The sequence below is a fragment of the Mycteria americana genome, chromosome 5 (assembly GCF_035582795.1).
Source record: "Mycteria americana isolate JAX WOST 10 ecotype Jacksonville Zoo and Gardens chromosome 5, USCA_MyAme_1.0, whole genome shotgun sequence".
NCBI classification, from domain to species: domain Eukaryota; kingdom Metazoa; phylum Chordata; class Aves; order Ciconiiformes; family Ciconiidae; genus Mycteria; species Mycteria americana.
Genome location: NC_134369.1, coordinates 73328129 through 73355727, shown reverse-complemented (window position 1 = coordinate 73355727; position 27599 = coordinate 73328129). Strand labels below are relative to the sequence as shown.

General features: G+C 43.2%; 2 protein-coding genes across 2 annotated transcripts in view; one reads left to right on the top strand and one right to left on the bottom strand.

Moving 5' to 3' along the window:
- Positions 1 to 19925, top strand: part of FANCM (FA complementation group M) — an 80842-nt gene extending 60917 nt beyond the window's left edge. The window contains exons 14-23 of the mRNA XM_075504013.1: positions 4724 to 6710; positions 8671 to 8750; positions 8868 to 8936; positions 9478 to 9615; positions 12328 to 12484; positions 13528 to 13634; positions 15670 to 16236; positions 16996 to 17380; positions 18955 to 19246; positions 19680 to 19925. Coding sequence (XP_075360128.1) covers positions 4724 to 6710; positions 8671 to 8750; positions 8868 to 8936; positions 9478 to 9615; positions 12328 to 12484; positions 13528 to 13634; positions 15670 to 16236; positions 16996 to 17380; positions 18955 to 19246; positions 19680 to 19827 — 3930 coding nt within the window. The 3' untranslated portion in view covers positions 19828 to 19925. The remainder of the gene's footprint in view (positions 1 to 4723; positions 6711 to 8670; positions 8751 to 8867; positions 8937 to 9477; positions 9616 to 12327; positions 12485 to 13527; positions 13635 to 15669; positions 16237 to 16995; positions 17381 to 18954; positions 19247 to 19679) is intronic.
- A 1104-nt stretch (positions 19926 to 21029) lies between these two features.
- MIS18BP1 (MIS18 binding protein 1) overlaps positions 21030 to 27599 on the bottom strand; it is a 28198-nt gene continuing 21628 nt past the window's right edge. The window contains exons 12-16 of the mRNA XM_075504014.1: positions 25566 to 25708; positions 22853 to 23001; positions 22116 to 22200; positions 21446 to 21503; positions 21030 to 21239 (exon numbers count right to left, since the gene is read on the bottom strand). Of these exons, the coding sequence (XP_075360129.1) occupies positions 21145 to 21239; positions 21446 to 21503; positions 22116 to 22200; positions 22853 to 23001; positions 25566 to 25708 (530 nt within the window). The 3' untranslated portion in view covers positions 21030 to 21144. The remainder of the gene's footprint in view (positions 21240 to 21445; positions 21504 to 22115; positions 22201 to 22852; positions 23002 to 25565; positions 25709 to 27599) is intronic.

Below are 27599 nucleotides of genomic sequence, written 5' to 3'. Positions count from 1 at the left end.
CATGTGTGAGGGCAAACACAAGGGTTTTCCCTTGAGTATTAAGGGATCAACTGATCACCTACAAGGCAAAATTGTAATCGCTTGTCATTCGAATAGATTGGAATATGCTGCTTTGGTATCTGCTCTACCTACTCATGCAAAATACTGTGTGAAAACCACCAGCCTTACTGTTTAATTTTCGTTAACTTATGTTTTAGCATTAATATTAACTAGAAAGTGTACCCATGTGACTGACTATATTGGCAGTGCTGACTCCACGGGATTTAACACTCAGTATGGCAGCTGAAAATCCAAAAGCCCTAGATCTAGATCTAACCAAAAAACAGTTCTGAAAATAGGTTCTGGTTTGTGTCAGAAAAGACTTAACTGCCAGTTGTTCATGCTGCTTTTACCTCAGTTTCAATCAAGCTTTTGATTAAAGATGTTATAATTGTTAAAATCTATATTGTATCTGTTTACAGACTTACCTTTTCATTTTTAAATAGCAAAATCACCAGGGTTTTGGCAGACATCTGAATCTCCTTAGAAAATGCATATCCAAAGCAGCTTATGAGGAGAGAGAGGTTCATTTTAATTTTTATATTAGATGCCTTAAATTTAAATGCTAGAAAAGAGTGTGTGTGTATGTGTGTATATATACATATATTTATATATTAGAAATGGAAATGTTAATATCTTAAGTTTACGTTTTTCCTTTTTATTTTCTATCTTAAAAAACCTATTGCTTTTTAAACTGAATCAATAATTCTAAGCACGGTCATTGATTTAGTACAATAATATAAGAGAGAGGCCTGTTTTTCTGCTCCTGCATGACCTATTTACTGAGTAGCGGGTACACACTGGAGCTTACTAGCTTATAGAAGAGCCGATCAGGTAATTTAAGATTCTACAAGCTGTACACATTCAGGCTAAAATGTGATAATTGTAATTCTGTCCTTTCACTCCATCAGCATTAACTAGACTCACTGGGAGAAAGTATTTTGTTTGAGAGAAAGTATTTTGAATGACTAAGTTGAACTAGAACAGTTATATAACTCCGTGTAAGCCTGAAATTAGGTTACTAAAGTTTGTCCTAGATGCTAAATTTGTCTTCTGGACTGTTGTCCTCATACACAGCAGTTCTGCTAGACTTTTTTCTTTCTTGTTTTTTTTTTTTTTTTTTTAATTTTTCAAGTTAGAACATAATCATGGGTATATGCAGTGGCCTTATGAAGTTCTTCAGTGTAACAGCTCCTCGCTCCTCCTGCTTTCTGTGTTGTACCCAATTACTTATCCATGCAAGAAATCTCCCTGTTTTGCTCTCTCTGTTTAAGTTTCTTTAAAGATTTTAGCAGGGACTTTTTGAAAGCCTTTCAGAAAGCTGGGAAGATGGTATGCATGAGAGCATCTCGATGTTTTTGCTTGTTGGTCTCCTCAAAGAAATCTAATGGGTTTGTAAGGTCTGATTTTTTTTGTTTTAAAAGCAGTATCGACACTGCTGAAGAAGTCTCATCCAGTATATATATTATTTGTTATAGCTTCTACTCATTTATTTAGTACGGATATAAGGTTAGCAACCTATTAGCTTCCTCCCTGACCATTAAAAAATGGCATCACATTTGCTACTTCCTAGTTCCTGAGGTGTGTAAGCAAGAGATTACATACCACCATTACCAACTCAGGAACCTCATTCTGGAGTTCCTTTAGGTCCTTTGGATGACACGATATGGTTCTGTACCTCTTACTGTCCTAATCACACAACTTCGCGCTTGGCCATGTGACAACATAAATGATTTGCTCTTATCTGCTCTGCCTCTGGTCCAGTTGTGATTTGAATTATCCCTCTACCTACTCACAACCCGCACCTTTTCCTGCAGGTTTGATTAGTTTGGGGTTGCTTTACTTTGGGTTAATTAAAAAATGCATAACAATGTAGAGCCAAGAATGATCTGCACTGGCGCCTCTTAGAAGTGTATTGGGTGGGCAAGAGCATCACCTACTTCTATTTCAGTAAGGTTTAGTGGTTTGGCAGCTAATCAATCTTTAATCCATTTAATATACGTTGTGTTCATATAATGCTTGGATACTTTAAGTGAAGTATTATGCAACATTCAGTTGTTACTTACATAAATCTAAACATATCAATATCAACACCGTTACCTTGTCAACCAAACGTGTAATCTCCTCAGATGACGTTTGTGAAGGTAATTGGACCGGATTGTGTTGGTTGTTATTTGTTACCATGCTTTGATTTCATACAAAGACTTCCATATCTTGATTCTGTGTTTTGACTGAGCTTGAGGGGAAACTAATTATTTAGAACCTACACATATCAAAACCATCCTTTAACCCTTTCATAATAATAGTTTTCTTCACCATTTTTAAGTATTAACACTTATTATAAGACTTATACACCAGTATTAAGACTTCTTATAAGTCAGCCTGGATAGTCTGGGGATCCCCTTGGAGATCTCTTTTCAAAAAACCCTAACTTTTAGTTTCTTTGGATATGTTTATAAATGGATGTTGTAAATCTAGGCAGTAAGTGTGCAGCAGCTGAGTAACATCTTCTGTAGTGACAAATGGAGTAGGTGCTCCACAGCCCTTTAGAGATGAATCTCTAGCGATCGGACTTCCTCCGCCTGCTCTACCGCTCTGCTGTGCTAACCGCATAGAAACTGCCTACGCTGTCGCTGAGACGCAGGGGTCCTTGCTGTAAACAGGATTTGTAACCAGCTGTGCCCCGACCCCAAAACAGCCTGTACACAGGTTCTTCCTTATTTATTCTGCATGTCATCCTTTCTGTGGCATGTGTATGAAGCCAGTGATAAAATCTACATATTGATGATGATGATGATTATTATGGAGAGTGAAAAAATACTGTTAATACTGGATAGTACGCTTTAGCTACTGCAACCAGAGAGGATCCAAAACTGTGTTAGGATGTGATCAGTCTTCAAATGCATGGAAGACAGCTTCAAATCCTGTTTTCAGGAATACATTTGGACAAGCCAGGCAGCAGTAATTTTAGGTATGGTTATTTCTGCCTTGTGTAATGGGGTAGAATGACTTTCCAGCGTATTTTTCAAACCTTGTTTTCCATGATTGACTCCGCTGGCTCCCATAAGGAGTCTAGCAATGAAAGGTTGTTTAACAGCAGCCCCAGGTGTACCATCTGTGGAAACTCCAACTGTTTAATTTCTTCACCATCTCTTTTGGAAGAGACGCCTCAGTGGTCCTGGGGTCCCAGTTTTATCAAGATGTTGGTGTCACAGTGTCATTGGTTAGAACAGCTCTGGAAACTTTCTTAGCAACTCAATTACACAGAGACCAGTTGAAGAAACGAGAAGTCATGTTCTCTGTGACTGGAGACCAGGGGTTATGCCTGTGGGAGAAGAGTCTGCACATTGCTTGGGTACATATGATAGGGAGTGAAGGGTCTAGCTTGTGAAGAGCTGGAGGAGGATGGGAGGTTGCTATATGCTACTGGAAGATACAGATGTTGTTGGAGTTTGAATAGTGAATATCAGCATGGCTAGCACAAGCAGAAGTAGAACTGCTCTAATAATGTTCTCATGGGACAATGAGGAGGGTTAAGGAGGTAATGATTATGAGGACCTTATTTTTTTTCCTACATATACATGGTAAGACTTTTGGAGAATCCTACTTGTATAGGAAGCAGGTAACCTCTTATTGTAAAGTCAGTTTTATCACCCACTATTCTATAAAGGTACCTTGTTTAATTTCAAGGATTAATGAGTCTAGGGATTCATTTGACTGAACTGCCAAAAAATAATTGTACCTTCTGTTTAGATCTTACATCCTCATTTTTATTTTTTATTAGTGAAACAGGTTTGAACTTTGAAGGAGTGTTTCAAACCATTGCTTTCAGAGCCTCATTTGATTCTTAGTGTTCCTTTTGGAGATTGCATGCCTTAATTTTGAAATCTTAATTTAAAAGAGAGAGTAAGAAGGACAGTAAACAAACAGCTTTTCAATCCAGGCAGTCCTCGTATGGATACCTAACTGGGAGCGATGTCAAAGTCTATTGTGCTTTTTTCAAGTGTATTTTTAAGAGTTGGTTGTCTAGGTCGGTGCCTTTTTGAACAAAAGATTAATAAGCATCCATGAAAAAAAAATAAGTTCAGAGTATGTAAGTGAGAAGTTCTTAATGTGTCGTCAATGGCAATAGCCCAATTACAAATGATAGTACAAAGAGAACAGAGAACTCCAGGCTCACTTGTGCTTGAATAAGGGTTTGTTCTGCTCACAGTTTGCTGTGGGTTTGTTCTTCTCAATTTGCTACTCCTCCCAGAACTACAGCCTGTAAGCATCAGCCTGGCTGAGGCCATAATACCTTGCACATTTTATTAGCAAAGTGAAGTTGCTTGCTGTTAATGTTCTGAGAACTGCACCTTAACTGCACGACACAGATGCTCAATGCAGAATACTGTGCATTGGTGCTCTGTTAAATGCCATCTTTATTTACGCATGGTATCTTTTGGTCTTTCTAAAACATTCAGGTTTGACTACCCAAGCATGGATTTGCAGTTAAGCTGCCAGCAAACTTTTTGTTTGAAAGTTCTGACCTTAAATACAAAGCACTTTCCTTTTGTTTTTTTTTCCCTTTCTAATAACCCTTAGGAGTATGAAAACCTTTGTCACTTGTTTTAAATATCCTTATGACAGGTCCTTGTAAGCCTGTACATATTTATAGTAAATATTGCACTGTCTTTGTCACCAGGGCGATTGCAGCTATGAACTGGAGATTCAGCCTCACTTACGTATTGAAGATGTTAATGTTCAAAGGAATAAAAGTCATCTTTCCGTGACCAACTCCACATTTGATCAGAAAGCATGCTCATCTAGAAAAGACATGGCACACAGATCAAAAGTAAAACCATTTTTACCTGATTTAAATGATAATGGGAGTGAATTCTTTTCCACGTTTAAAATAACAAAAACAAAGCTTCCCAAAAGAACTTCTGGATTAAATTTGGAAGAGCCTGTGTTGCCTACAGATATTAATACTTCGGCTTCTTACCCAGCAAGAAAGCTTGCTCTGGTTGAAAATACTGACCAGGGCAGTCAAAAGGATGAGGAATTAGAGGTGACATTTGACTTAAATGAATTTATTGACCTATGTGACAACAGTGAAAGTACTGTAATTCATGAAAGTGCAGCAATAAAGGAATACAAAGCTGTAGATAAAGCTTGTAGGTCACTGGAGACGAACCACGCAGATTCGGGTTATAGTAGTTTCTCAGCTGAGAAATCACCTGTGTCCTCTGATTTATTTTATCTTCCTGAATCATACATAGATTCATTTGCGCTTGTGAGACCATCTGAGGAGCCTTCTTGGTTAAAACAAATATTTTCCCAAGTGAAAAGGCTTTTATCACAATCTCCTCCCTCTTCAGATAAATTTTATGATTTTGAAAACATGATGACAAATGAAGAAACAGTATGTCCTTTTCCAAAAGTTATTTCGGATAGTTATTCAGAGAGACTGCGGGAAAAAGTCTTTCCTGCATCCTTAGAAGCTGATCGTTCGCTTCTGCTCTTTGAAAATCCTGAACTGAAAGTCACCAGTGAATTGCGTGCTTCTGTAAGTACCTGTTTTTCAAAACCTGCGTCGTCTTCTGAGACTGCTGCTGTTAAAGCCAAAGAGGAACTTCACTGGAATGACAGCTTTGATAATCTGTTTGACAATGAAGAACTCACTGAAATTCAAAAGAAAACTCCAACAATAAGTCACATTCTGACAAATAACCCTTCAAATAAGTATTGTGTCCAAAAAGATAAAGATCTTGAAATTAACAAGGAAAATGTGATTACCGATGAAAAGAAGAGTATACATTTATTTGAAGATGAACACATTTACGACACAAATAATGGAAGTTTTTCTATGAACAATAAGTGTTTAGTCAAGTCAGATTCAGGCAAGAGTGTTGTTAGGCCAGTTGCAGAGCGAGGCTCCGGGTGGTTTCCATCAGAGGTGTGCTGCGTGAACGCTGACAAAACCTGCCAGGAGCAGCCAACGGGCAGTAAAACCACAGCCATGGCAATGTCAGGTGACGTTAGTGTGACTGAGCAGTTTCTGGAAAATGATGATCTTTATGGCTGTTCTCAAGAACTGTTTTCTGTTAACTTTGATCTGGGATTTTCCATTGAAGAGTGTGAGAATGGGATCTTTGAAGAAGCCATAAATACTAATGATACCAGAAAATTAAATGGTGCCTCAGGGAGTCACGCAGATGTTAAATCCCCTGAAGATAAAAAAAAAATATTGAATAGCTCCAGACTTGAAACATTGCCAGAATGGGATTGCAAGACTCTTGAGAGAAGAGACTTTTCCACACCATTGCCATTCCAGAGCAGGAGCATGAATGATAGAGAAGGGACTGCGGATGCTACCACTGCAGTGCCTTTCTTGAAGTCAGGAGATGGAAGAACGGGAAGGGGATCACCTGAAGCTGTGGCTTCTGCACTTTCTACCCCCAAAAGTACAAAGGTTATGAATATTGAAGCTATGAAGAGAATCCGTATGAATGTCTTCTCTAGTGCCAGGGAGGAAATTCCAGAGGTGCCTCTTACAGATAAAGTAAATACAAGTCCACATAGGCAGAACTTTGGGAGTTCAGCCTTGGATGCACTTGAGTCCCCTTTAGGAAGAACTGAAAACCTGGAAGACGCCAACCTTCATAGTTCATGTGCGTTTCCTGCTGAAGGTAGGGATTTCAGTGGTACAGTTAGTTAATTACCTACATGTTTAAATAAATAATGTAGAATCCACTATCTTTTGGATCCTGTATCTTTTGGATCCTCAATTTGGTTTTATGACTTAGGTGGGAAGGATGAAAGGAAAAGGGAATAATGGTTATAATACTAGAAGTTGGCTCAATGAGGAGACTTTCCAGAATCTTAACCCTGCGTACAAGCTCAGCCATTTGAGGTGGAAACGCACGCATGAGTCTTGGAGGAGGTACTCGGAATTAAACCTCTCCTATCTCTTCACAAGTGCTAACTGTGCAGCCCTGTGAGACGTAATCGCGTGAGCCGTAGCTGCCTTTAAAGCCCCTTCTTAATCCTCTCAGTATCTGATTCGTAATCATCTGGATCTGTTGCGCTTCAATCCCTGGATCCATGCCCTCGTATCTTCCTAGCATTGTTCCCGAGGAACAGAAGCTCTACTGATGGGTTTCTTTCAGTTTAGTTGCAATTGACTTGTATTTAAAATTTTCTGATTATAACTTCAGCACAAACCTGGATTGTCTTAAAAATATTGACTGTTTTGTAGGCTCTATTCTGTTTTTTATTTCCTCCCTTCTCTCTCCCCTTCTGTCTTTTTCTGGTTTAGGACCAATATATCATAAAAAAATATTACGTATTCAAATATTGCCAATATATAAATGACCATCATTCTTCACTCGTAGGTCACTTACAGGTCATATTCACACCCTTTGTGGTGTTTATCTCTGAATAACCTTGAATCACTTTCAAAACAATTCAGGCTTAATAGTACTCGGTCTGATCATAGGGCACATTGAGTTTTTCTGAATGGCTTTGTTACTGTCCTTAAACATTGAAACAAAGCATAAACAGTCCCTTTGGTGGCTAAAGCATCTTTTTTCCTTCTCTTTGAATTTGTCTGATAGTCATCATGGTTTCTGAAGGTGATAGATTGTTGAATGCCACCTTTCTTCCTGAATCATCACACCTTCAAACTGGTACGTTAGTCTGCCGATTCCAAAATTGTAATCTATTTAACAAAAACCAACCAAACAAAAAAACCCACACCAAAACCACAAAAGGAAACGAATTGCTGTTTGAGAATTGCAGGGTTAATACTGAACCTGGATCAGATCGTTAAGGGCTTTGTCTGGTCGGGTCTTAAAAACCTCCCTGGACAGTGTGTGTTGTCGAAATGATAGTTACTGGTATTTAAATATGTTATTTTGGAAGTTGCAATGTTTGGGAATTTTGTGCTTTTCCTTAAAGAAATTCAAACCTTTGAGTGATTTGGTCAGAACCAACTCTCCATCCCACCCTATCCTGCCATACTCCCAAAGAAACAAAGGAAAAAATAAGCCAGAATGCCGTAGCTGCAGTGAATGTCGAGCCTGCTTTGGGGCAGGAAGGACGTTCTCATCGGCAGCATACCTATTGCACCCAGGCAGGGGGTCTCCCAGAACTGGAGCTTTGTCATGCAGAATGTGAAGGAGTATCTTATATTTCATAAAGGCAGTCCTTTGTCAAAACAGAAAAGGCAGCAGCTATTTGCAAAGGAATTGGAAAGAGGAGTTTTTAGTGAGTTCTGGTGTGTTTCAGGGCACCCAAAGGGACATGTATTACAAACTGCTTCTAAGAGTGTAACTCCTGCTCAACTTTTAAGGGCTTCTTCTATTGGTTTCATTTTTCACCTCCCTTTTTCTGTATCCGTACTGCCTGGGGTAATCACTTCCACGCAGAGTCTCTCCAGGGAAGTAGGATTTGTTGTACATCTCAGCTGGAGATTATTTATTTTGATTAACAAGGCTAAAGAGAACAATATTTGACACATAGATCAATAAGTAATCTCCTTTGTAGGTACTTTTATAAGAGAGAGAGATTTTGATTGCTCAGTTATAGCAATATTGTATTGTGAACAATGCATTTTCTTGTGAATGTTGTTTACTATTTCTTCTGTAGGAACCAGCAGTGAGAGTGAAGAAGAGATCATTTTCCAAAGAAAAAATAGGAAAAAAAAGAATGTTTTGACGTCTCCTGATGTGAGTCTTAGAAAAAGGAAAAGAAAAAAAAAAAAGACAAGAGAAGCAAAATGACAAGGAAGTCACACACCAAAACAAAAATCCTCTTTGCAATTATACTTATTTCTGTTTACATAGGTTATGAACGATAGTGATTTTGAATCACCGATTCGTGCCATCAGAAAACGTCGACACCCACTTAACATGGTTAGTAAGTGCTTTGGTGAGACAGAAGAAAAACAATGCGAACTCATTTATGGAGTATATATTTGAACATTTACTCTTTCTCCAGTCAGTAGGCAAGCGTTCTTATTAAAAGTATTTTATGCCATCTGACCTAAGGCATATTAGAAGGTAATTGCTTTCCTTCCTTCAATTCTTTCCCGAGGTCTCCGAAGATGACTTTGTAGTTGTTGTTTGGCAGTGAATTATTGTTGCAGGCAGGAGAGCTGAGCTTCTCCCTTTGTGAAAGGCAGTAAAATAACCTTTCTTCTGCAAAGCTTTGAATTAAAAAAAAAAAAAAAAAGTTCATGTCACATTTGACCTGATTTTTTTCCAAATTACATGTACTTCAGTTCCTTTTGTATTTGATAAGATGATTAGCATTATTGCATTATTTTGCCGTAGCAAATCAATCACAAAAAGTCAGGTGTTGCTTAAAAAACCAGATGTTGAAGGATGACTGTGTAATTAAAGTATTGCTTGCTTTAGTCTTATTTACTGAAGTGTTTGTGAAATGTTCTTCTAGTCAGACATGTCCAGTGATGACAGTGTGGATTTTCACAAGAACTCAAGTAGGACCACAAATAGCAGGTCAGCAGCCTGTAACCAAAAACAGCTGAGAAGTACGAAACGGCAAAAGGTCAAGAGCAATTTTACATACAAGGTATGTGATGTTACATGTCTCTCTTAACACATTGAGGTTGTATTTGGGGCAGTTTGCATCTTAGTTGCAGTGCAGATAACGGCTGTGCTTTGTCATGTGTGTGTGTGTAAGTGCACAGTTGCATCGTTGCAAAACCTCGTCAGAAGAATACTTCTTTGAACATAAGCAGCATGTGTTACCAAGCAAAACCAAAAAGAGACAGAAAGAGACTTAGTGAGATTCTGCAGGAGTTCAAACTGCAAGAATGAACTGAATATATTTTCTAATTTGTCTATATTTAAATTTAAAAACCCATGAAAATGCCAGAAATGTTGAGCACTGGTTTCACATACTTAAGATGAAAATTTACTGTGTCATTGAGTCACTCATTCTGGGGCTTGCGTGTATTTTATGGCCTAAAAAATGGAGCTTCTGTCTATTTTATGGCCTTTGTAGGATCTCATGATACAACTGTATTATAGTAGGCATGCAGTTGGGCAGTCATTTGTTTTAAGACATTGTTTAGGAGGGTTGAGGCTCATAGCTATTTCACACAAGTTTGTTGCAAACATTTGAGATGAAATCTTGAAACACTGGATAATGATCTTAACCCTCACATCCATTGCCTGACTTTCAGAGGAATCTGCAGGGCTCTGCGTAATAATGTTCTGAAGCAAAATAACAATTTACGTTACAAGTAGAAGATAGTCAAAAATTAGTCAGACTCGGGAAGCTCAGGTACTTGTCCAGGACTTACGCTATTAGGGTATTTGATCATATGAATTTACCACCTACTCTAATGGTTTCAGCTTTGAATGTCTTAAGACAGCAACGGTCCCTCGACCCCAAAGCTTAAATCTTAACTTAGTATTTTACACTTTAATCTGTCACTGCATTGGGAATGGATGCAGGAGAGGATGCAGGGCCAGAATCATATATTCATAGTAAGTTGAAAAGCTCTTAAATACACATGGATGTGGTTCCACTAAGCAGAAATTACTGTCATCAGGACTCCAGGGCACATTCTGTTGGATATTTTTAATGTTTTAAGATAGTCTTCGTTATGGAGACTTCCCTATAGTATCCGTATTTTATGTTCTGGAATACAAAGAACTAGGTAGATGAAAAATCTGTTTTTCAATTTTATTTAAACATTTTTTTAATGTGAGACCAAAAGGCTGATGGAAAGAGAGTGTGTTACCTATATACTTAGGAAATTCTACTCTGCCTTCACATACCATCTTACCTAAACATTCATAGTGATGAACATGTCAGAATTCCAGACCCACAAAAGATCCAAGACATCAAAATCATTCTGACCAGTCCACCACCAGTTACGGTGCTCTGTCAGAAGCACAGGTAATGGAGTTGTAAGTGCAGCAGAGATCTGCAATTAGATTAACGGAGACTGCGAGAAGTCCAAGGTGACCAAAATAGCCACTGGCACTGAATTCAAAGATTCAATAAATAATTTAAGAACCTGGTAACTTATTGTTTCCCAAGTGCGACCAGACTCTTGCCTGTTAGTTTCTGGTGTCACGGTGCTTTTCACGCTGCAGGGTTTGTCCTCTCCGTAGTCCTTCACAAGTAAGAAGGATTAAGACTAATTGGCAATAGCATTGAGAGTTCTTTCCTGTAAACAGGTGACCTCCAGTGTGTTTCAGAATAATCAAAACTGTTCTGTAAGAGGAACTATTAATAATGCCTGTCATTCAGGCTTACTAATTGGTGTAAGCAAATAATTAAAAGACTTAGGAAAATTTGAAAATCAGAGATGTCACATTGCAGCACAAGACGCCTTAGTCTTCCATGTACTAAACTAAAATTTACAGCTCTGTGCTTTTCGTTCAAAGTATTTTGGAGGCAAACAAATCATTCTTTTGGAGTAATTGGGATACATAATGTTTTTTGAGTTCTTTTCACGTTTTACTTTAGTACTTTATAGCTGAAATTATAAGAGAAAAAGTTAGCTTAATATAAAGTACCTCTGACAAAATATCTTTCTGAATTAATTTGTTTTGTTTCCATGTACATTCTTCTGAATGTTTTATTGTCTGTTTTTGATGAAACTTAGTAGCAAGGTTTGTATCATGTCTCCTGGACTGCAGTTCACGTGTGAAGTGCCTCATCTTCCCTGAAAGACGAGCGTTTTCTCAACAATGAGTTGCATTGTGTGATGAATTCATGAAACAAGTAATCCTAAGTCCTAAACAGGAAAGGGCAAAACCAGTGTGAAGTCTGTATCTGAAGTTTCTAGTGGACTTGGGTTCAGAGTAATCCAGCACTTTAAAATCAAAACAGATTTTTGGAAGCCAATAAAATGAGTAAAACTAGATTTATAAGTTACAAAATAACCTAATATTTTGGGGTAGCTTAGCTACAATGTGTTAGTAAACTCTGCCTGTGCTATTAACTGGTCTAAGTACAAACAGTGCTGCAGACTGTGGTTACCTTTGGCCAGTGCTTTGAAATGGACTCCAGCTTCACCCTTCTGGGCTGGTGGGGCAGGCGTTTGTGCGCTGTCGTGTATTTCACTGACCTTTGTGTTCTTTGCATCACTGTTCCCTGTGATGGATTCTCTTTTCAAAGCCAGAAGCCTAATACCGGTGATCATCTAAGCAGCTGATGTTCTGAAGTCATGAACTCATTTAATCAGAGGTCTCGTATGTAACATTAGTTAATTGGGAGCCACCTTCTAACTGAAATTTTGTTTGGATTTTTTTTTGTTTTTAGAATGCAGCACGACAGTTTTTAGATGAAGAAGCTGAGATGTCCCAGCAAGATGCAGATGGTGTTTCATCTGATGAGAGTGATGATGCAGAGAATGAGCTGAACTCTTCACTTGCTCAATTCCTGAATGATGATGCAGAGGTCACACAAGTGTTAAATGGTGAATGAGGAGAGCTGTTTACGGTTTTAAGACAAGGGGTGTTGCTTAGCAAATGGTGTATGATAGGCACGGCCACGTGGCCAGCCGGTATGTCAGCATGAGTTGGCTAACAAGCAGTAACCTCCTCGGCTGTGGTAAATCAGGTGCTTTCCATTACCTGTTTGTACCTTTTCTCTTTGTATTTGCATGGGTTTCTTACGTAGGAAGTTCCTCACTGGAGTCTGTACTGTGCAATAGTTTTGGGCAGGCTAGAGCCAGTTCTTCGAGGATTGAGGGGGCAGGAGATCCCCTCTCGCTAAGAGTCAGCCACCCCCTCGTACACCATTATGACTGAACAGAAACACCATTTTCCATTTCACTTAGAAATTTCTGAATCTTTTAGGTCTCCTGTTACAGGGACACCTAAAATATGATATGAAATAACTATATGAATGTTAAAGATAAAATTGCAGTGTTGACACTGACAGAGCTGAGAAGGTAATGCTGTTTTTTGGCCAAGATGGTTTACTTACCCCTGTGCTTATGAACCTTGTCTTTCCCTGGGAGATTTGCATGATGGCATCATCTTATTACCATTTAAGAGTCCCAGATGTTGCTGAGGATTTTTCTTCTCCACTGAAATTGTGAGTTGTTCCCTGTAAGATCCTGTGTGGGCTTCAGTAAACCCATCCCTTTCTTGTACACTCTCTGAAATCAGTTGTTGTGTCTGTTTTGGGAGAGTCTTGCAACACAGAAAACTGAGTGATTTGGGTTTCCTGTGGTTAACATTGCCCTTGTCCCTGCTACGGGCATCCAGACCTCTGCCTGCTGGGAAAACCTCCTACGTGGCAGCTTTCATGACAGCAAGCTGGGTAGACCTAGTCCTTGGCTTTGGGATTTTCAGAGCTGTCTGGAGAATTCCAAATTTTTGTTTTGTGAAATACAGGGTTTTGGGACACTATAAAGGAATTACTTAATACGGAAAACACAATGTAACAATAATGAATTAAAAATTATATCCTTAATAATACTGTATTCTCTTTTATCTTCTTCTTTTAATTCAGACTGTGAGATGAAAGGAGTTTACCTGAAGTCTGTGCGTAGTCCAGCTCTTGGCAATAGATTCAAAATGGTTCATCGTGAATTCAACACCATGGCAATTTTCTCACAGGTATGAAACAAAATGACTACTGTCCGTGTGAAATTCCGAGTGCGTGACCGTATTTAGGTTCTCGTCCTACTTTGAAGTGTAGTTTGCAGCCTATTGTTGACAAATAATAAGTTCTAACAGACTTTTGACTTCATTCTGATTTTTAAGTTGAAGTGTGCAGACACATATGCTTTGATAGAAGCCTGCACACCCCGTTCTTCAGCCAGAGACAGGCTGTCAGCCAGGCTGAAGCGAAAGCACCCCAATCCCTAGTCTGGGCACTGAAGAGTGCTGATCGTTGCTGATCGATGTAGGACTGCATGGTGCTTCCAGGGTCGGAAGCTTATCTCCCCCTCTCCGCTGTCTTCCACTGTCACAGGGGATACTGACTGACATCTTCTGAGGAAGAGTCCTCTCGCCCACATGTGATGTTTCCAGTCTCTTAACCAACTTCCCAGTTTGGGGAAATAAGCAACCCCCAAATAGAGGTGTAACAGTTTGGGTGTGTTCCTGTTACCCAGCTGTATGTCAGATTGCCCTGCGCTTTTGTTCCCAGACAAGCAGCAGTGCCAAGAGATCAAATTTTCGCTAGCAATTACAAGGTTAGCTCCTGGAATGTAAGTTTGGAAACATTTATGAGAAAATAAAGTAGCATATTTAACAGTGCTTGTTGCTGCTCCCCAGTGCTCCCGGGCAGGGTGCCTCTTGCTGTCCAGTGTCCCCAGTGTTACTGGAGACCGACCCTTTACGTGGTCCCCGGCAGCTAGTTGTGCCCCTGCCGCGTGGTGTAACCACTGAGCACGAACGACCCTCCAAAGCAGCTCCTTAGCCGAGCTCTTGCCCTATCACATTGTTATGCACTGATTCTGTGTACTCCTAAAAGTGCCAGTGAAACATTGCTGGGTTATCATAACGGCACTTCTTTCAAAATGTTAACTTCTTATCCTGCCTGCTCCTGGCTTAGTTGGGTTTCTGTCACACCTGGCTGCATTCCCCCTCCATGTGAAGGCCGCTCGGGGCTCAGCTGAGGCGTTTCCTACGTGAGCTGTCTTCTGGGTTCTGTTTTACTCTGAACTCTTCGTACATCACCTGACATAAATCACTTGTACAGTATTTTTTAGCTACTTAATTTTCCCTTGGAAAATTTTCCCTTCGAAAATTAAGTAGTTAAACAGAATTGGAAAAACGGATGCTCAGGATGGTTCCTTATCTCCTGCTCCCCCATTTTTTTTCTGTATCCTGTATTCCTGGTTTTTGTATCACCTTCAGCACAAGAAAATGGAGATCTATATTTGATGAAAAGGATAAATCACTTTTTTTTTTTTTTTTGGTTAACACACAAAAATTCAGGTTGTGCTCACTGATTATCTGCAAGCAGGTAAGAAGAATGCATGGGACTCGATTTCCAAGCAGCCTCGGCTTATTATGTCAGTTTTGTTGGTGTTTCAGCTGAGGCAGAGTATTGCTGAAAATGCGAAGCTTGAACTTCCACTTCATCTTACCCATTGCAAAGGCATCAGAAAGTGCTCCTGCCAGCGAGGCTTGTGCGTGTGCTGCTGGGTTCGATACACGCGTGGTACAAGGGGTGGAATCTGCCTTTCCTCGTGCAACACCGCAATTTGTCCTGAGCGTGCCAGCGTGGCGGTTCAGAGCCCTTCCCCCTGTGCAGAGACGCGCAGAAGAGATATTCCTGTCTGTAATTCCAACCTCTTTGACAGTGGTATTAGCGAGCGAGTCTCGCTTCTATTGTGGTACTACAATTAATATTCCCCTTACAAGCTTTCTGGTGACGAATCGCGGGCCTGACCGAAGCCTGAGCGTGCGCTCGTTGCAGACAGCTACGAGTGTGTAGGGCCCCAGTGCTGGGCCCTCCGGGGAAGTAGCTCAGGAACTGCGGAGCACATTCAGCAGGGCAGGTTTGAGAGGTGCGAGAAGCCCCCAGGCCCCGCAGTACTTGTGCGTAGGATGGACTGGATAAGCAAAGGGCGTTTGTGGAGAGGAGCAAAATCATTACAGTGTTTCGAAACTTACTGGATTTGTTTTTCCTCCCCCCCAGATTCCTGAGCAAGACCAGACTTATGCAGAAGACAGTTTCTGTGTTGGAGAGGAGGAAGAGGAAACTTACCAAAAAAGTGAATCTAGTGAGGAGGAAGTGTGCGTTAATTTTGATCTCCTAAATAATGAGAGTTTTACTAGTGGAAGAAAACAATACCTCACTCGCCGCAGAAAAAAATTAAACCAGGCCAGGTTAGAAGAGAACTGCTCTGTCCCAATGCAGATGAAGAAACCATCCCGAATTATTGTTCTGAGTGATTCCAGCGGGGAAGAAACAAGTGTCAGCAATGAGAAGCCTGTGAAAAAAGACCGTTTCAGGGCAGAACAGGAAAATGCTAAGTTACCCAAGTCATTGCCTTCTGTCTCTTCTGTGCAGCACAAAAACAGTGCTGGGGAAATCAGTGTTCATCAGTCTCTGGAGAGCAAGAGTGAGATGCTTCTCGGCTTGAAAGCTTCAGTATCTGAAATGCTGGATTTTCACCCAGAGCATCAACTCAGGAGCACGCGCTCTCCACCAGCTGTCACCAGCTCTGATCTGGGGAAGGAGGATCTCCAGGCTCCCACTGAGGTCGGTGTTCGTTCCAAACAAGGACCTTCCTCTCTCCTCACGTTTTGCTAAAGAATCCCACGCGGTGGGAACCTCTCCTATTGCACTGTCGTTTTGAGGGCTGTCAGCAATACAGCAGCAAGAGTGAGCGTGCTTCTGGTGATAAAGGAGCAGGTCCGTTCTGCTCGTGCTGCTTTACATCGTCTCCCTTTTCTTTGGTATAGGAAGCTTTTGCACTCGCAGGGTAACTTGGAGAGTCTCTTAGTAGTCAGTAGATAAAAATCATGGATTAGATACTGTCTTGAGTCTGACAGTCATGGAGGAATATGGATCTATTTCGAATAGCAGAGTGTCCACTAATTCTTTGGCTTCTGTAGTTATAAAATACTTGTTCACTGTCCTAAATTAAGACTCTTCATAGTCTGAGGTTGGATTCCTGATCCCTTGCATTTTTTTGCCTGACTTGGATCGTTTACAGTATTCAGTTTTTGTTGAACTCCTTAGTGAAGGCTGCATGCTTTTGTCATTCAAGCTGCTAAATAATTAGATCAACTAATTTGGGAGACTGTTTATAGGGATTAAAGTGTTAAGGTTGTGCAATATCAACAAATACCTTTTTTTTAAGATTTTATTAATTGGATTTAAAAAAAAAAGGGGAACAAAGTTTATCTGTTAAGCATCAGTATCTGAAAAACGTATTTTTTTTAATTGGCATGTTGTTCTTTGGCGTTATGCTTCTGTGATCTCTTAGAAATGCTGTGTGATTTTCAACATTGACAGGTGGAAAGTTCTTTGAAGAACACCTGTAGGAGCACTTCAGTTCCACCTTGCTCTGCTTCCACAAACCCCTCTTCAGCTGCAGCCCTCTTTTCACGTGACCCTCTGGAGATAAAACCTTCACTCTGTATTCTGGTAGACAGTCGTGAGATCTCCTCTGGAGCAGAGGTGATTTCTTCCTTGAAGGCAGTTCACGGAGTAAAGGTGCAGGTTTGCTCGCTGAGCAGCAGCGATTACGTCGTGAGCAACCGCATGGCAGTGGAAAGGAAACTTCAGTCAGAACTACTGAACTCTGTGAACAGGAATAAAGTCACCCAGCGGATCCAGCGCCTGCAGAGCATGTTTGAGAGGATATGTGTGATTGTGGAAAAGGACAGGATCAAAACAGGTAGGTGTTCCCAGGCAGGGGCACCATGGGGCCGCGCTGGTCTCTGCTCAAAGCTTGCACCGGCCACGCTGGCTTTGTGTATGATGCAGCACAGAAAGCAGATTGAAAACCGGTATTTTAGTCTCTGTAGGAGTATTACATTAATAAGGTCACCAGCTGAATATTAAAACTTGTTTTACTTTTGAGGGTCATTGAATATAGGCAGAGATATGCAAGCGGGTCCAGAGGGATACATTGCTTACCAATTACTGGGGCAGGGAAAAGCAAGTTAACGCCAGTGTTAACGGACCATGTTAATATGTGCAAAAGGAACCCGACTTCAAGACAGATTTCAACAAAGAAGGCAAGAATAGTAGAATAAAGGAACAAGCACGATCTTATCTATGCTCAGCACTGATGTAATAGTGGACTCTCTCAAGAAAAATATTCTTTCTAGCAGTAACCTAACGAGCGATATCTGTCAAACTGTAGGAAAATTCCCACTGTTTAGGACCAGTGAGAATGGCAGCCGGCCTGAGCACACCATCCCCCACACTGAGTCTACCTCCAAACTGTAGAGACCAAACCACAAAATGGCTGCTGCTTGACAAGCAAAAGATGATCAGCTGAGTGAAATCAGGGTTTAGAAAAAGACAGAAAGAGCACTCCTGCAGAGTTACTGTGGGAAGGCTGCCTGAGCTATTGCCTCGTGTCACAAAGCACAGAATAGAGGAGTCTCAAAGACGCCTCCTGACTCGATGAAACATTTGTGGAGAATTCAAGACTATTTCTTTAAATTATATAGTTTGGACGAGCCATTTGTTTTAATCCTAAGATCCAAATTATGCAATCAAAGGACTTTACTAACGCTGTCTATTCTCAGTGCCATCTAGAAAATAATTGAGAGGTCTTGCTTGTACCTGCTTCAGGAAGATGGAACTAGAGCTCACAGCTCCAATTAAATTACAGATGTTCTGGGATATAAAACTCCACTATTGAAATCAAATTGTTGCAGATGCAGCTTTGTTTTTGTGACATAAATCTAATTTATTGATGGTCCAGATATGGAAACAGTGATAGAATTGGTCACTGAAGATGTAGCTTCTCAGTGGGGGCTATGGATAAGCGGATTGCGTTTGAGCTGCCTTTTTACCCCGCTGCCGAAGGTGTCATTCATTTTCATCGCTTTGGTCCGGTTTGTCTCATTACGCCGTTTCCAGGGTGCTGCTGGTTTCTTGTTTGAGTGTCCAAGTGCGTTCTTACTTTTGTAGCTTTACCAAACCCCTTCTGATTTGGTCTGTCCTGTTGTTCATCACTTACCATGTGTTCCTCCCAGTCCTCTCTCCTATGACACTTAATTGGCAATTTCAGTGTTAATTCCTCAACTCTGCCTCTCAAATAACTGAGTGAATCCTGCTCCTGTGACCCCTCCTGCCTCCTTTCCTTGAGACCTTTTCCCTCATCTTGTTTTCGGTTGTGAGTTCTCAAAGCAGGGGATCTTTGAGCCGTTTTGCTTTGCGAGTGATTCATATTAGATGTTGCACAGTAATTTAGCACTTAAATCTCACTGAATTTTCTGTATTTTAACTCTGCAGGAGAAACGTCACGATTTTTCCAGAGGACGCAGTACTACGACAGTGTGCTCTCTGCCTTGGTCCAGGCTGGGGTCCGAATTCTTTTTAGCTCTTGCCAAGAGGAAACTGCCAGTTTGCTGAAAGACCTGGCTTTGGTGGAGCAAAGAAAAAACGCCGCCATTTGCGTGCCGACGGAGGTGGAGGGTCGCAAGCGGGAAGCGCTCAACTTCTACTTGAGTATTCCTAATCTCGGCTACCTGGCTGCTCTCAATATGTGCCATTACTTTGGCTCTGTGAAGAAGATGGCCAACAGGTAACAGCAACGATGTACGGCCAGTGCTTTGAGGCCTGACTTTCCTTTCGCTCCTCTGTCTCATCCGGGACCTCCTGCTGGGTAGGTGCCCAGAGATCCTTTCTGCACCTTTCTGCTACTGCCAGAGCTCCCCAGGAGCTTTCCTGTCCCCGCATCAGTCCTGTTCTTTATGCATCTCAGTCCGTTCGAGCTGAGCAGCCCAGGGCAACGACACGGGCTCTGCTGCCACCGTCCCTCCTACTGCCCTACCCTTTCCTTTCCCCTTTCCTGGCATTCTGTTTTCTCTGCAGCTCTCTTAGGCTTGCTTAGTCCGGTGTGCTCACAGCCCTCAGCGCCCCGGAGAGGTGACCGCCAGCAGCTCAGGGCGTTCCTGTTGCTCTCTTCACACTGGACGCTTCTTGCCCACTGGCAGTTTCCCCTTTGTCTCTTACAGCTCCCCGCTGGACATCGCCACCGGCGCCCAGGTCAGCCCGCAGAAGGCGGAGGAGATCTACCGCTACCTCCACTACGGTTTTGACGTGCAGATGCTGCCCGAGAACCTCGGTGCCAAGGGGAGAAGCAATGCAGCTGCCAGGAGCTGAGGGGAGTGAAACTTGGTTTCTGGACCCCAGGCTGTTTTCTTTTAATTGCACTTTACTGAGTTTTGATTCACTGTAAAATATGTAAATAAATCCTTGCAGAAACATCAGGGGCTTCTGGCATGCTACAGCCACTTCTGTTTGTCACCTACCACGCTCCCCCCCTCTGCCTCCAGCAGCGTCACACACTTGCCCGCTGTGTCACACGGACCGGTGCTGCCCGGGCAGGTGGCTGTCGGCATGGGGTGAATGCGTAGAGTAAGGCAAGTGGCTCTGTGGGCAGGGCCGGTGTGTGGTTGCTGGGTGCAATCATTCCAAAACGCCTTTAAAAATGAGAATAATGGCTGAAGTGTTTTGGCAAAGTAAAGCTTTCTGGCTTAGGAGGGGAAGGAGCCTCCCTGCAGTCACTTGCCATCTACTGCAAGATTGGTACCCGTGTTTCCTAGGGAAAGAGTGAATTGCCAAATGTTCCTTATTCTTCTTGCCCAGAACCCCGAAGGGGTTAGTAGGTTTGAAGTAGAGTACAGCTGCCCTCTCCTTGCTTCACCATTCCCTGCCGCTCCCAGGTGGAGCCTGGCTGCTGTGGGACAGGCTGCAGCTTGGTGCTGCCACGCTGTGGCTACCTGGGAAAGGAACAGGGTTTTATTCCTTCCTCTCCCTTTCTGGAGCATGAAGCAAGGGAAATGATCAGAGATAAACAGCCCTGGGACAGGTGGGGCCTAGGACCGACCAGCGCCAGGCTGGTGTCAGCCAGTCGGGCCTCTCTAAGAACAAGGGGAGGACAAACACTTGCAGGCCCAGATAACAAGGTAAGCAAGGCTGATGGATAGCTTGTGAACACTGCTGCTCCCCCCAAAGAGGGATTCATACGTGAGTAAAATAAGCTCGTCCTTTTTTATTACATTAAGGAAACTTAAAACCTCAGACTCTCAGTCGAGGAATTTAAAAAGCAATTCCGATTAGTTACAGACTGTACCATTACAAATTTATTGTACAGCCATACTTCAAAAAGATATTTTATCTTAAAATGAATCAAAACTTGCCACTAATTGGTATCCAAGGACATTTCTCCCGCCCCCAGGAGCAATGGGCAAGGAGGAGCCCAGGCAAGGAAGTGCCACTTTGTACACGTGGAAAGTGACCAACGTTGCTGGAGAGGGGGCAAGAGGAGAATGGTGCTAAAACACATAAAAACACTGCAGGGTGAGGTTTCCAGTCTGAACTCTTAACATCACAGGAATACATGGCAGAGGGGCGGCTAAACCCCTTTGCTTCACGAGGGGCGCACAAGTGCTGAACTAATAAAATCCACAAAGTTCGTTAAACAGAGAAATAGGAGTCGTCCTGTTCTTCATCTGATGAATCTGCTGCCTCAGCTGCAAAGAGCTTCCCGACAGCACAGGTCTGCTTCACTTCTGCAGTAAGAAAAAAAACGGGGGATTAGGAGTGTGTGTGCTGGAGCCTGAAAAGCAGTTACAGAAGGTCTGAACAGCAAAGACACTTCAGAGAAAGAGACTGCGGAAAAGTTACAGATGCAGAGACTGCGGACAGCCAGCAAGGCCATGGCGATGTGACAGCAAGCGAAGGAGCCTGACGTGAAGAAGAAACAGAGAGCACTTACTTTTGTCAGAACTGAAGGCGGTTCTGCGTGAAGCGGGCGTACCAAGCACACCTCCAGCCTGACAGGAAGGACAAAAAGGCTCTGCTCAAACAGCTGCTGCAGCACCAGCACAGAACGTCAGAACAGTGGGGGAACTGGCACAGACTCGGTGTTACACCGGAATTAAGTTGCTCTATCGCCGTGCCACATTTTCACTAAAAACTTAAACTGTTCAACTACCACAAATGCTTTCACTACACCAGAGGCACAAGCCATTTTTCTGCTGCTGGGATCTCAGCTTTTCATGGAAAAGCCTGAAGAATGACAAAACAGAGGGTACTGAAGGAATAAACACAAAAATTCAGGGACTTCCTGATACAAGGTGAGACTTACTGTTTCCTTTCTCACTGTACAGAAGAATATAACAGGGCCTTAATGTACCTAAAGATCACAGAATCCAAAAGCCATTACAAATCCTGAAAAGCAGCAATGTATTTAATCCTGACAATAAATAGCCATTTTCTAGAAACAGAACTTTTCTCCAAGAGAAGTAGAAGTAGGGGAACGTTCCCATTTTCCTTCTTGAATATACACAACTAGTCTGTGATCCCGGGATTCTCTTGCCTGCTGCCTAGCAAAGCTTTGTGCCCTTAAGGTGGAACTAGGAAACGTTTAAGGAAACCAGCATTACCGACTTCTTCTTGACCTTGTCCCAGGTACCTCTGCTGCCCTGCATGTTCTTCTGCATCCTGAACACATGCCTGTCATAATCGTTCCTGCGGGTGTAATCAAGCACGTCAGCATCACTGGTGTGCCGCCTACGGCATGCGCGGGATACAGTTAAAGGCATTATAGGTACAGCTCTAATTCAGAAAGAAAATTAGCATGGCCATTAAAAACAGGTGGTGGTCAATTAAATGTAACAGCAGCTCTGGGGTGTTCAATTAGATCACGTGCTAGCACTCCTGATGCAGGTGTCGGACCAAGCTTCCTCATCTCCCCAGATGATGTTCATTTCTTGTCCATCAGATACACCACCACTTACTCTGCAAGTTTCAAGATGATTCCAGTTTCAGTAAAGCCTGCAGCAATCGGGTTAACAGGTTTAAGACTCCAAATGAGTGGTAAAACCTCTGCTGAGGCTGCAGCTGCAATCACTACCTCCTCCGAGAGTCGCAGGACACGCGATGGGCACGGCCTGCGTTGCCCACACTTAGCCAAGTAGCTCAAACCGCACGCACTGGCAAAGGCAGGAGCTTTCTCTAAACAAACCCCTCGAGGACTGCAGGGCTCAGTGTGCCTGCTCCAAGTCTGGAAGTGAACTGGTGTCCCAGTTCCAAGAGTGATCTTTCCCAGAAGACAAAAAACAATCTTGGGGAAAATGAGAAAGGAAAAGGTTAGCAGAGGGACAGCAGCACGCATTCCTACCTGTTGATGGGTACCAGCATACCAGGGCTGATGTGCTCACACTGAGGGGTTTTCACCATAGGGAAGACAGCTGAGGAAGGTGTGATCGGGTTGTCTGTAAGGGCAAAGTCGTCGTCATCATCGTCGTGGCTTCCCCGGAACGTTGGCAACTACAAAGCCACATCAGAGCAATCAGTGACCTGCTCTTTTTAACAAAGGTCTGCTGAAAAGGCTTCTCGCGGGTCTGTCCCAGAGTGGCGACAGGACACAGCCTCTTCACGACTCTGGGACCTTTGGCTGCCTCCCTCTTCCCCAAGGGGAGGAGTCCCAGACTCTCTAGTCTCTCCTTGGCAGGCAGCCGCTCCATTCCCTTGCTCACTTCAGTTGCGTTTTTGACTCCACTGTGTCCCTCTGGAGACACAGAAACCCGCAATGTGCACAGTACACAGAACGCAGGTACGCAAGGACAGGGCACAGCAGCCAAACGATGCCTCGATCTTGCTCTTAACGCTCCTCCCGTTGATGGCCGACATTTTGCTGGCCTTTTTTGGCTGCTACTACGCATTCAAAAAATAATTTCTGATTAAAATTACAAGCTCAACACTGACCATTACTACTCAGGAGGAGGATTTCAGGATTACTCAGTGAACTTCTGGTCCTCCCATTTTGAAGAGAGAGGAGAACTGGAAAGGTTCAGAAAGGAGCAATACGGATGATCAAAAGCACAGGAGGTCCTGGGTGGGGGGGAGCTGTAACTGGCCTCAGGGGTGAACGGGGACCAGGGCTGCTGTTCACTGCCTCTTTCCCATGAGGAGAGGAGGACAAAGTCAGCAGATGCAAGCTCAGAACAAATAAAAGATTATGCTTCTTCACACAGCAAATAATTCAGCTCTGGAACTTAGCACAAGAAATTGCAGCTGTGAAGGGTCTGCATGGGTTCAAGGAGGGGCTAGACTCGTTCATGGAAGGGGAATCCACTCATGACTCCTAAACAAACAGAATTTCTCTCCAGAGGTAATCTCCCACCACGCACGACCAGAGGAGGCCAGCTGCTTTTGCCCAGCACAAGCTAGGCAAAATGAATTTGGGGGGGGGGTAAGGGAACCCTTTTGAATCTCTGGCTAAGACTGTATTCTACCAGAGGAGGAGTCTCCTGGAGAGCCCCTCTGCAGAAACAGGGTGTTTTGGACATGGGCACATCGCTTTCTTCATAGCCAATCCGCTCATACTAGTCCTGGGGAGTTCTCCATAGCACCCTGCAGTTTATGGAAAGCAATGAAGTTACAACTGCTTAAATGTTGACTTTCCAATGAGCCATGGATGCTCTGCTTCTACTGTACCTCTGGATGTGTGCCAGAAGCAATGCACTCTTGCTACAAAGAAAACCCACAAAAGAACAAGTCTATCCAGAGACGGAGAGGTGCGGTTTGGAGTCCCTGCTGGAACTGAGGCGCTAGCTTTAATAGACAGAGCTAGTTTGGTCTAATAACAGCAAAAAGAAAGATACATCATGAAATATACTTGAAAAATTCTCCACAGGGAAAAAAAAAAAAATTATTCTCTTGACAAAGGAGTGGCTTTCTCTTTAGAAATGAAATCAGCGCCTTTATGCGCTCTAGGTGTGAGTTATTGCGCTTTGCCAGGGTGAAGCGGAGGTTTGTCACAGAGCCCGGGCAGGGCTCTCCAGCGCTGGTGCTGCATCTGCTGGCTGTGCGTGGGGGCTGCACGTGGAGCCGAGGGGAGGGCTCTCCTCCGCCTTTGCTCACTGAAAGCGAGCCTCACCAGGGGAAGGGGCAGCTCTATCAGCCCAAAGGGGCAACAAATAGCAGGGAGTGAGTAAACAACAGGCAGGGGCCAGGGCGAGAGGGTAACAGAACTCCCAAAGAGAAACTGTGCTGGTTTTGGCTGGGAGAGAGTTAATTTTCTTTATATTAGCTAATATGGGGCTATGTTTTGGATTTGTGCTGAAAACAGTGTTGATAGCAACAACTGAAACGTCAGCGTGTTAAGTAATGTTTGCACTGGTCAAGGGCTTCTCAGCTTCCCACGCTCTGCCGGGCGCACAAGAAGCTGGGAGGGGGCACAGCCAGGAGAGCTGAGCCCAATGACCAAAGGGCTATTCCATACCATATGGCGTCATGCCCAGTATATAAAGCTGGGGAAGAAGGAGGAAGAGGGGACGTTCGGAGTGATGGCGTTTGTCTTCACTCACTGGGGGGAGTGAGCGAGCGGCTGTGTGGTGCTTAGTCGCCGGCTGGGGTTAAACCACGACAGAAACCCACCCCCAGACAGCATCAAGAGGTAAGTGGTTTTCAATGCGAGATGTGCTGAGAGGAGAGAAAGAAAAAACTCCTGTAAAGTACCAGCATGACTTCAGAAAGCACCCGGGGCCCCGGCACAAGGGGCCAACGGTCGGCCCCAGGGCAGCGGTACCACTGCCCAGCCAAAGCTTCACGGCGTCAGAAGCTCCTCCCGCGCGGGGGCAGAAGGGACACCCCTTCCACCGGCCGCTTTGACACAGCCCGTCAGCGGTAATGCTCACCAGCAGAAGCCACGTTCCACACGTTCCCACTGCCGGCAATCGAAGTATTGCAGTAACAACTCAAGAGAATAAGCCTCCTCCCCCAAGTCCACAAGGTTCTATTGACGGAACCGAACCCGCAGACTCGTAACACACCCTTGAAATACCAACCAGAAAGGCACACACATACACACGCTGTTTTCCCCAATTTACCTTTACTCTTCTGTTCTGTAAGGGCGTTGCAGTGAAAATATCGTCGTGGTTGTCCTTTGGCAAATGGTCCAGGAAATCTCTCATCTGCTGCTTCCTTTTGAAGGTTCCCACTTTGGCAGTTATCGTAACCGGCTCGCTCTCATCTACATGAATCAAAATATTCATTCTCCTAAGACATTAGTTATGGAGCATGGTTTTAAAATTCACTAACAACATCAGTGCTAGTGATACAGTCCCATTTCTCCTTCGTGGAAATGTCTTACAGCTTCTTTGTGATCCTTTGAGTTTTTATACAATTCATGCTTTCAGAAAGAATTCCTCTACTACATCTTCACCAGAAGCTTACTCTAGAGCCTTACGTAGCCATTGCAAGGGTCACACACACACCAGCTGTTTTATTACAATTCTAGCAGGATTATCGATGCATCTGCATTTCAGAGACAAAAGACGCTAAGATTTATCAGCCATGTCAAGAGGCATCAAGCGCTCAAACAAAGGCTCTGCTGTGCAGAGACCCATTTAGCATCCTCGACACGAGGTTTCTGGAATGCTCATCTGAGACTTCAGCGTGTACAGTTGATCCTTCACAAACCTCAAGCCAATTATCACACCTAAACGATGAGCCGTTAAACCTACGTGAAGGAACAAAAGGATTTTCTCACTTCCACAGGTGTATGTATTCCTGTCCTCTGCTTTCCATTACAAGTGACTTTCAGGGCAAATTTAGAAGAACATCTTCCCAATATCCTCATCTTCAGACAAAAACTAAAATAGCTGCTTACGCAGACAGTCAAGTAAAGAAGAAAATTAATCCACAGTTCACAGATTTCCAGAAGAACAAAGTATTTCTGTACCTATGTCAAGATTTATCGTTAGCAGGATGCACTCACCCTCTGAGAGAAAGCCGATGAAGAGCTCCTAACTGCCAGGAAAGATCCTTGCTAAGCGTCACACAGGACTGAATTCAATCCTTTGCTTTGCTACAGTCATTTTAGAGTGGCTTAGTATTCTACAGGCCCAAGTGAGTCCAAGAGGTCCCAAGCATTTGATTTCCTCAAAGCAAAAAGCCTTAAAACCACTGTGGCAGACCGACTCTTTACGAACACTCACTACCCAAAACAACGGTGTCTGCTGAATAGAAGAGTCTGCAGTCTGAAGTCTGATACTGTCAACTGCCAGGGTGAAACAGGAGACAATTCTCTACAAGGAGATCAGCAGCGGAGAAATGAACAGCAACATTAGAAAAAGCTTTCGTAATCACAGAAGCGCAGGGAATTTTGATACCATGGTAATATTCAAAATAAGATGGTTTCTATCTATGCTCCAAAACGCTCAAGAATAATATTGACACTACCAAAGCTGAGTAAAATTCGTTGCAAAATTGATGCCCAGCAGGTTCTCACACAAATTCTGTAACTGCAACAAACATGTCAAAGACACATTCAAGTAAAAATAAAGTGCATTGTCCTGCACTTGAACCCTCACCCTGGGGCCTTTCCAAGTCTGCACAAAATCACCGTTCACTGACTAAAGGGCAGGGAAGCCTACTGCGATCACCTGGTCTGCTCCGCGCTACTGAGGCTACGGACCGGAGCCAAGCATTCCCGCGTGAAGTCCAGTAACTGTGAGTAACCTGGATCACCTCATTTGGAGAGAAAAACGGTTTTAATGCTTTCAGTAAATGGGAGATGGATGCACAGCTCCGACCACCAAGAAACATCACCAGAGTCGTCTTTGCCCACAGCTGTGTAACACAACGCTTCAGCTTCCACTGGCTGAGCACGGCCTGTCTTCATCAGCTTGAGCAGTTGCTACCCAATGGCTTTCCTTACCTAAGCACCCGCTAAGTCATTGTAACCTTCTCTGTGGTAAACACCCACACGGAGCTCTTGCCTTTCACTGCAGGGAGTACTTGCCATCCATCAACGTGAATTACTGACCTCAGAACTGGGCAGGAAACAGCAACAGGCACGTCAGTGCCAGGCTGCAGGGAACATAACTTCGCTGTTCTTACTCCCCGCTGCCCTTGGTGCA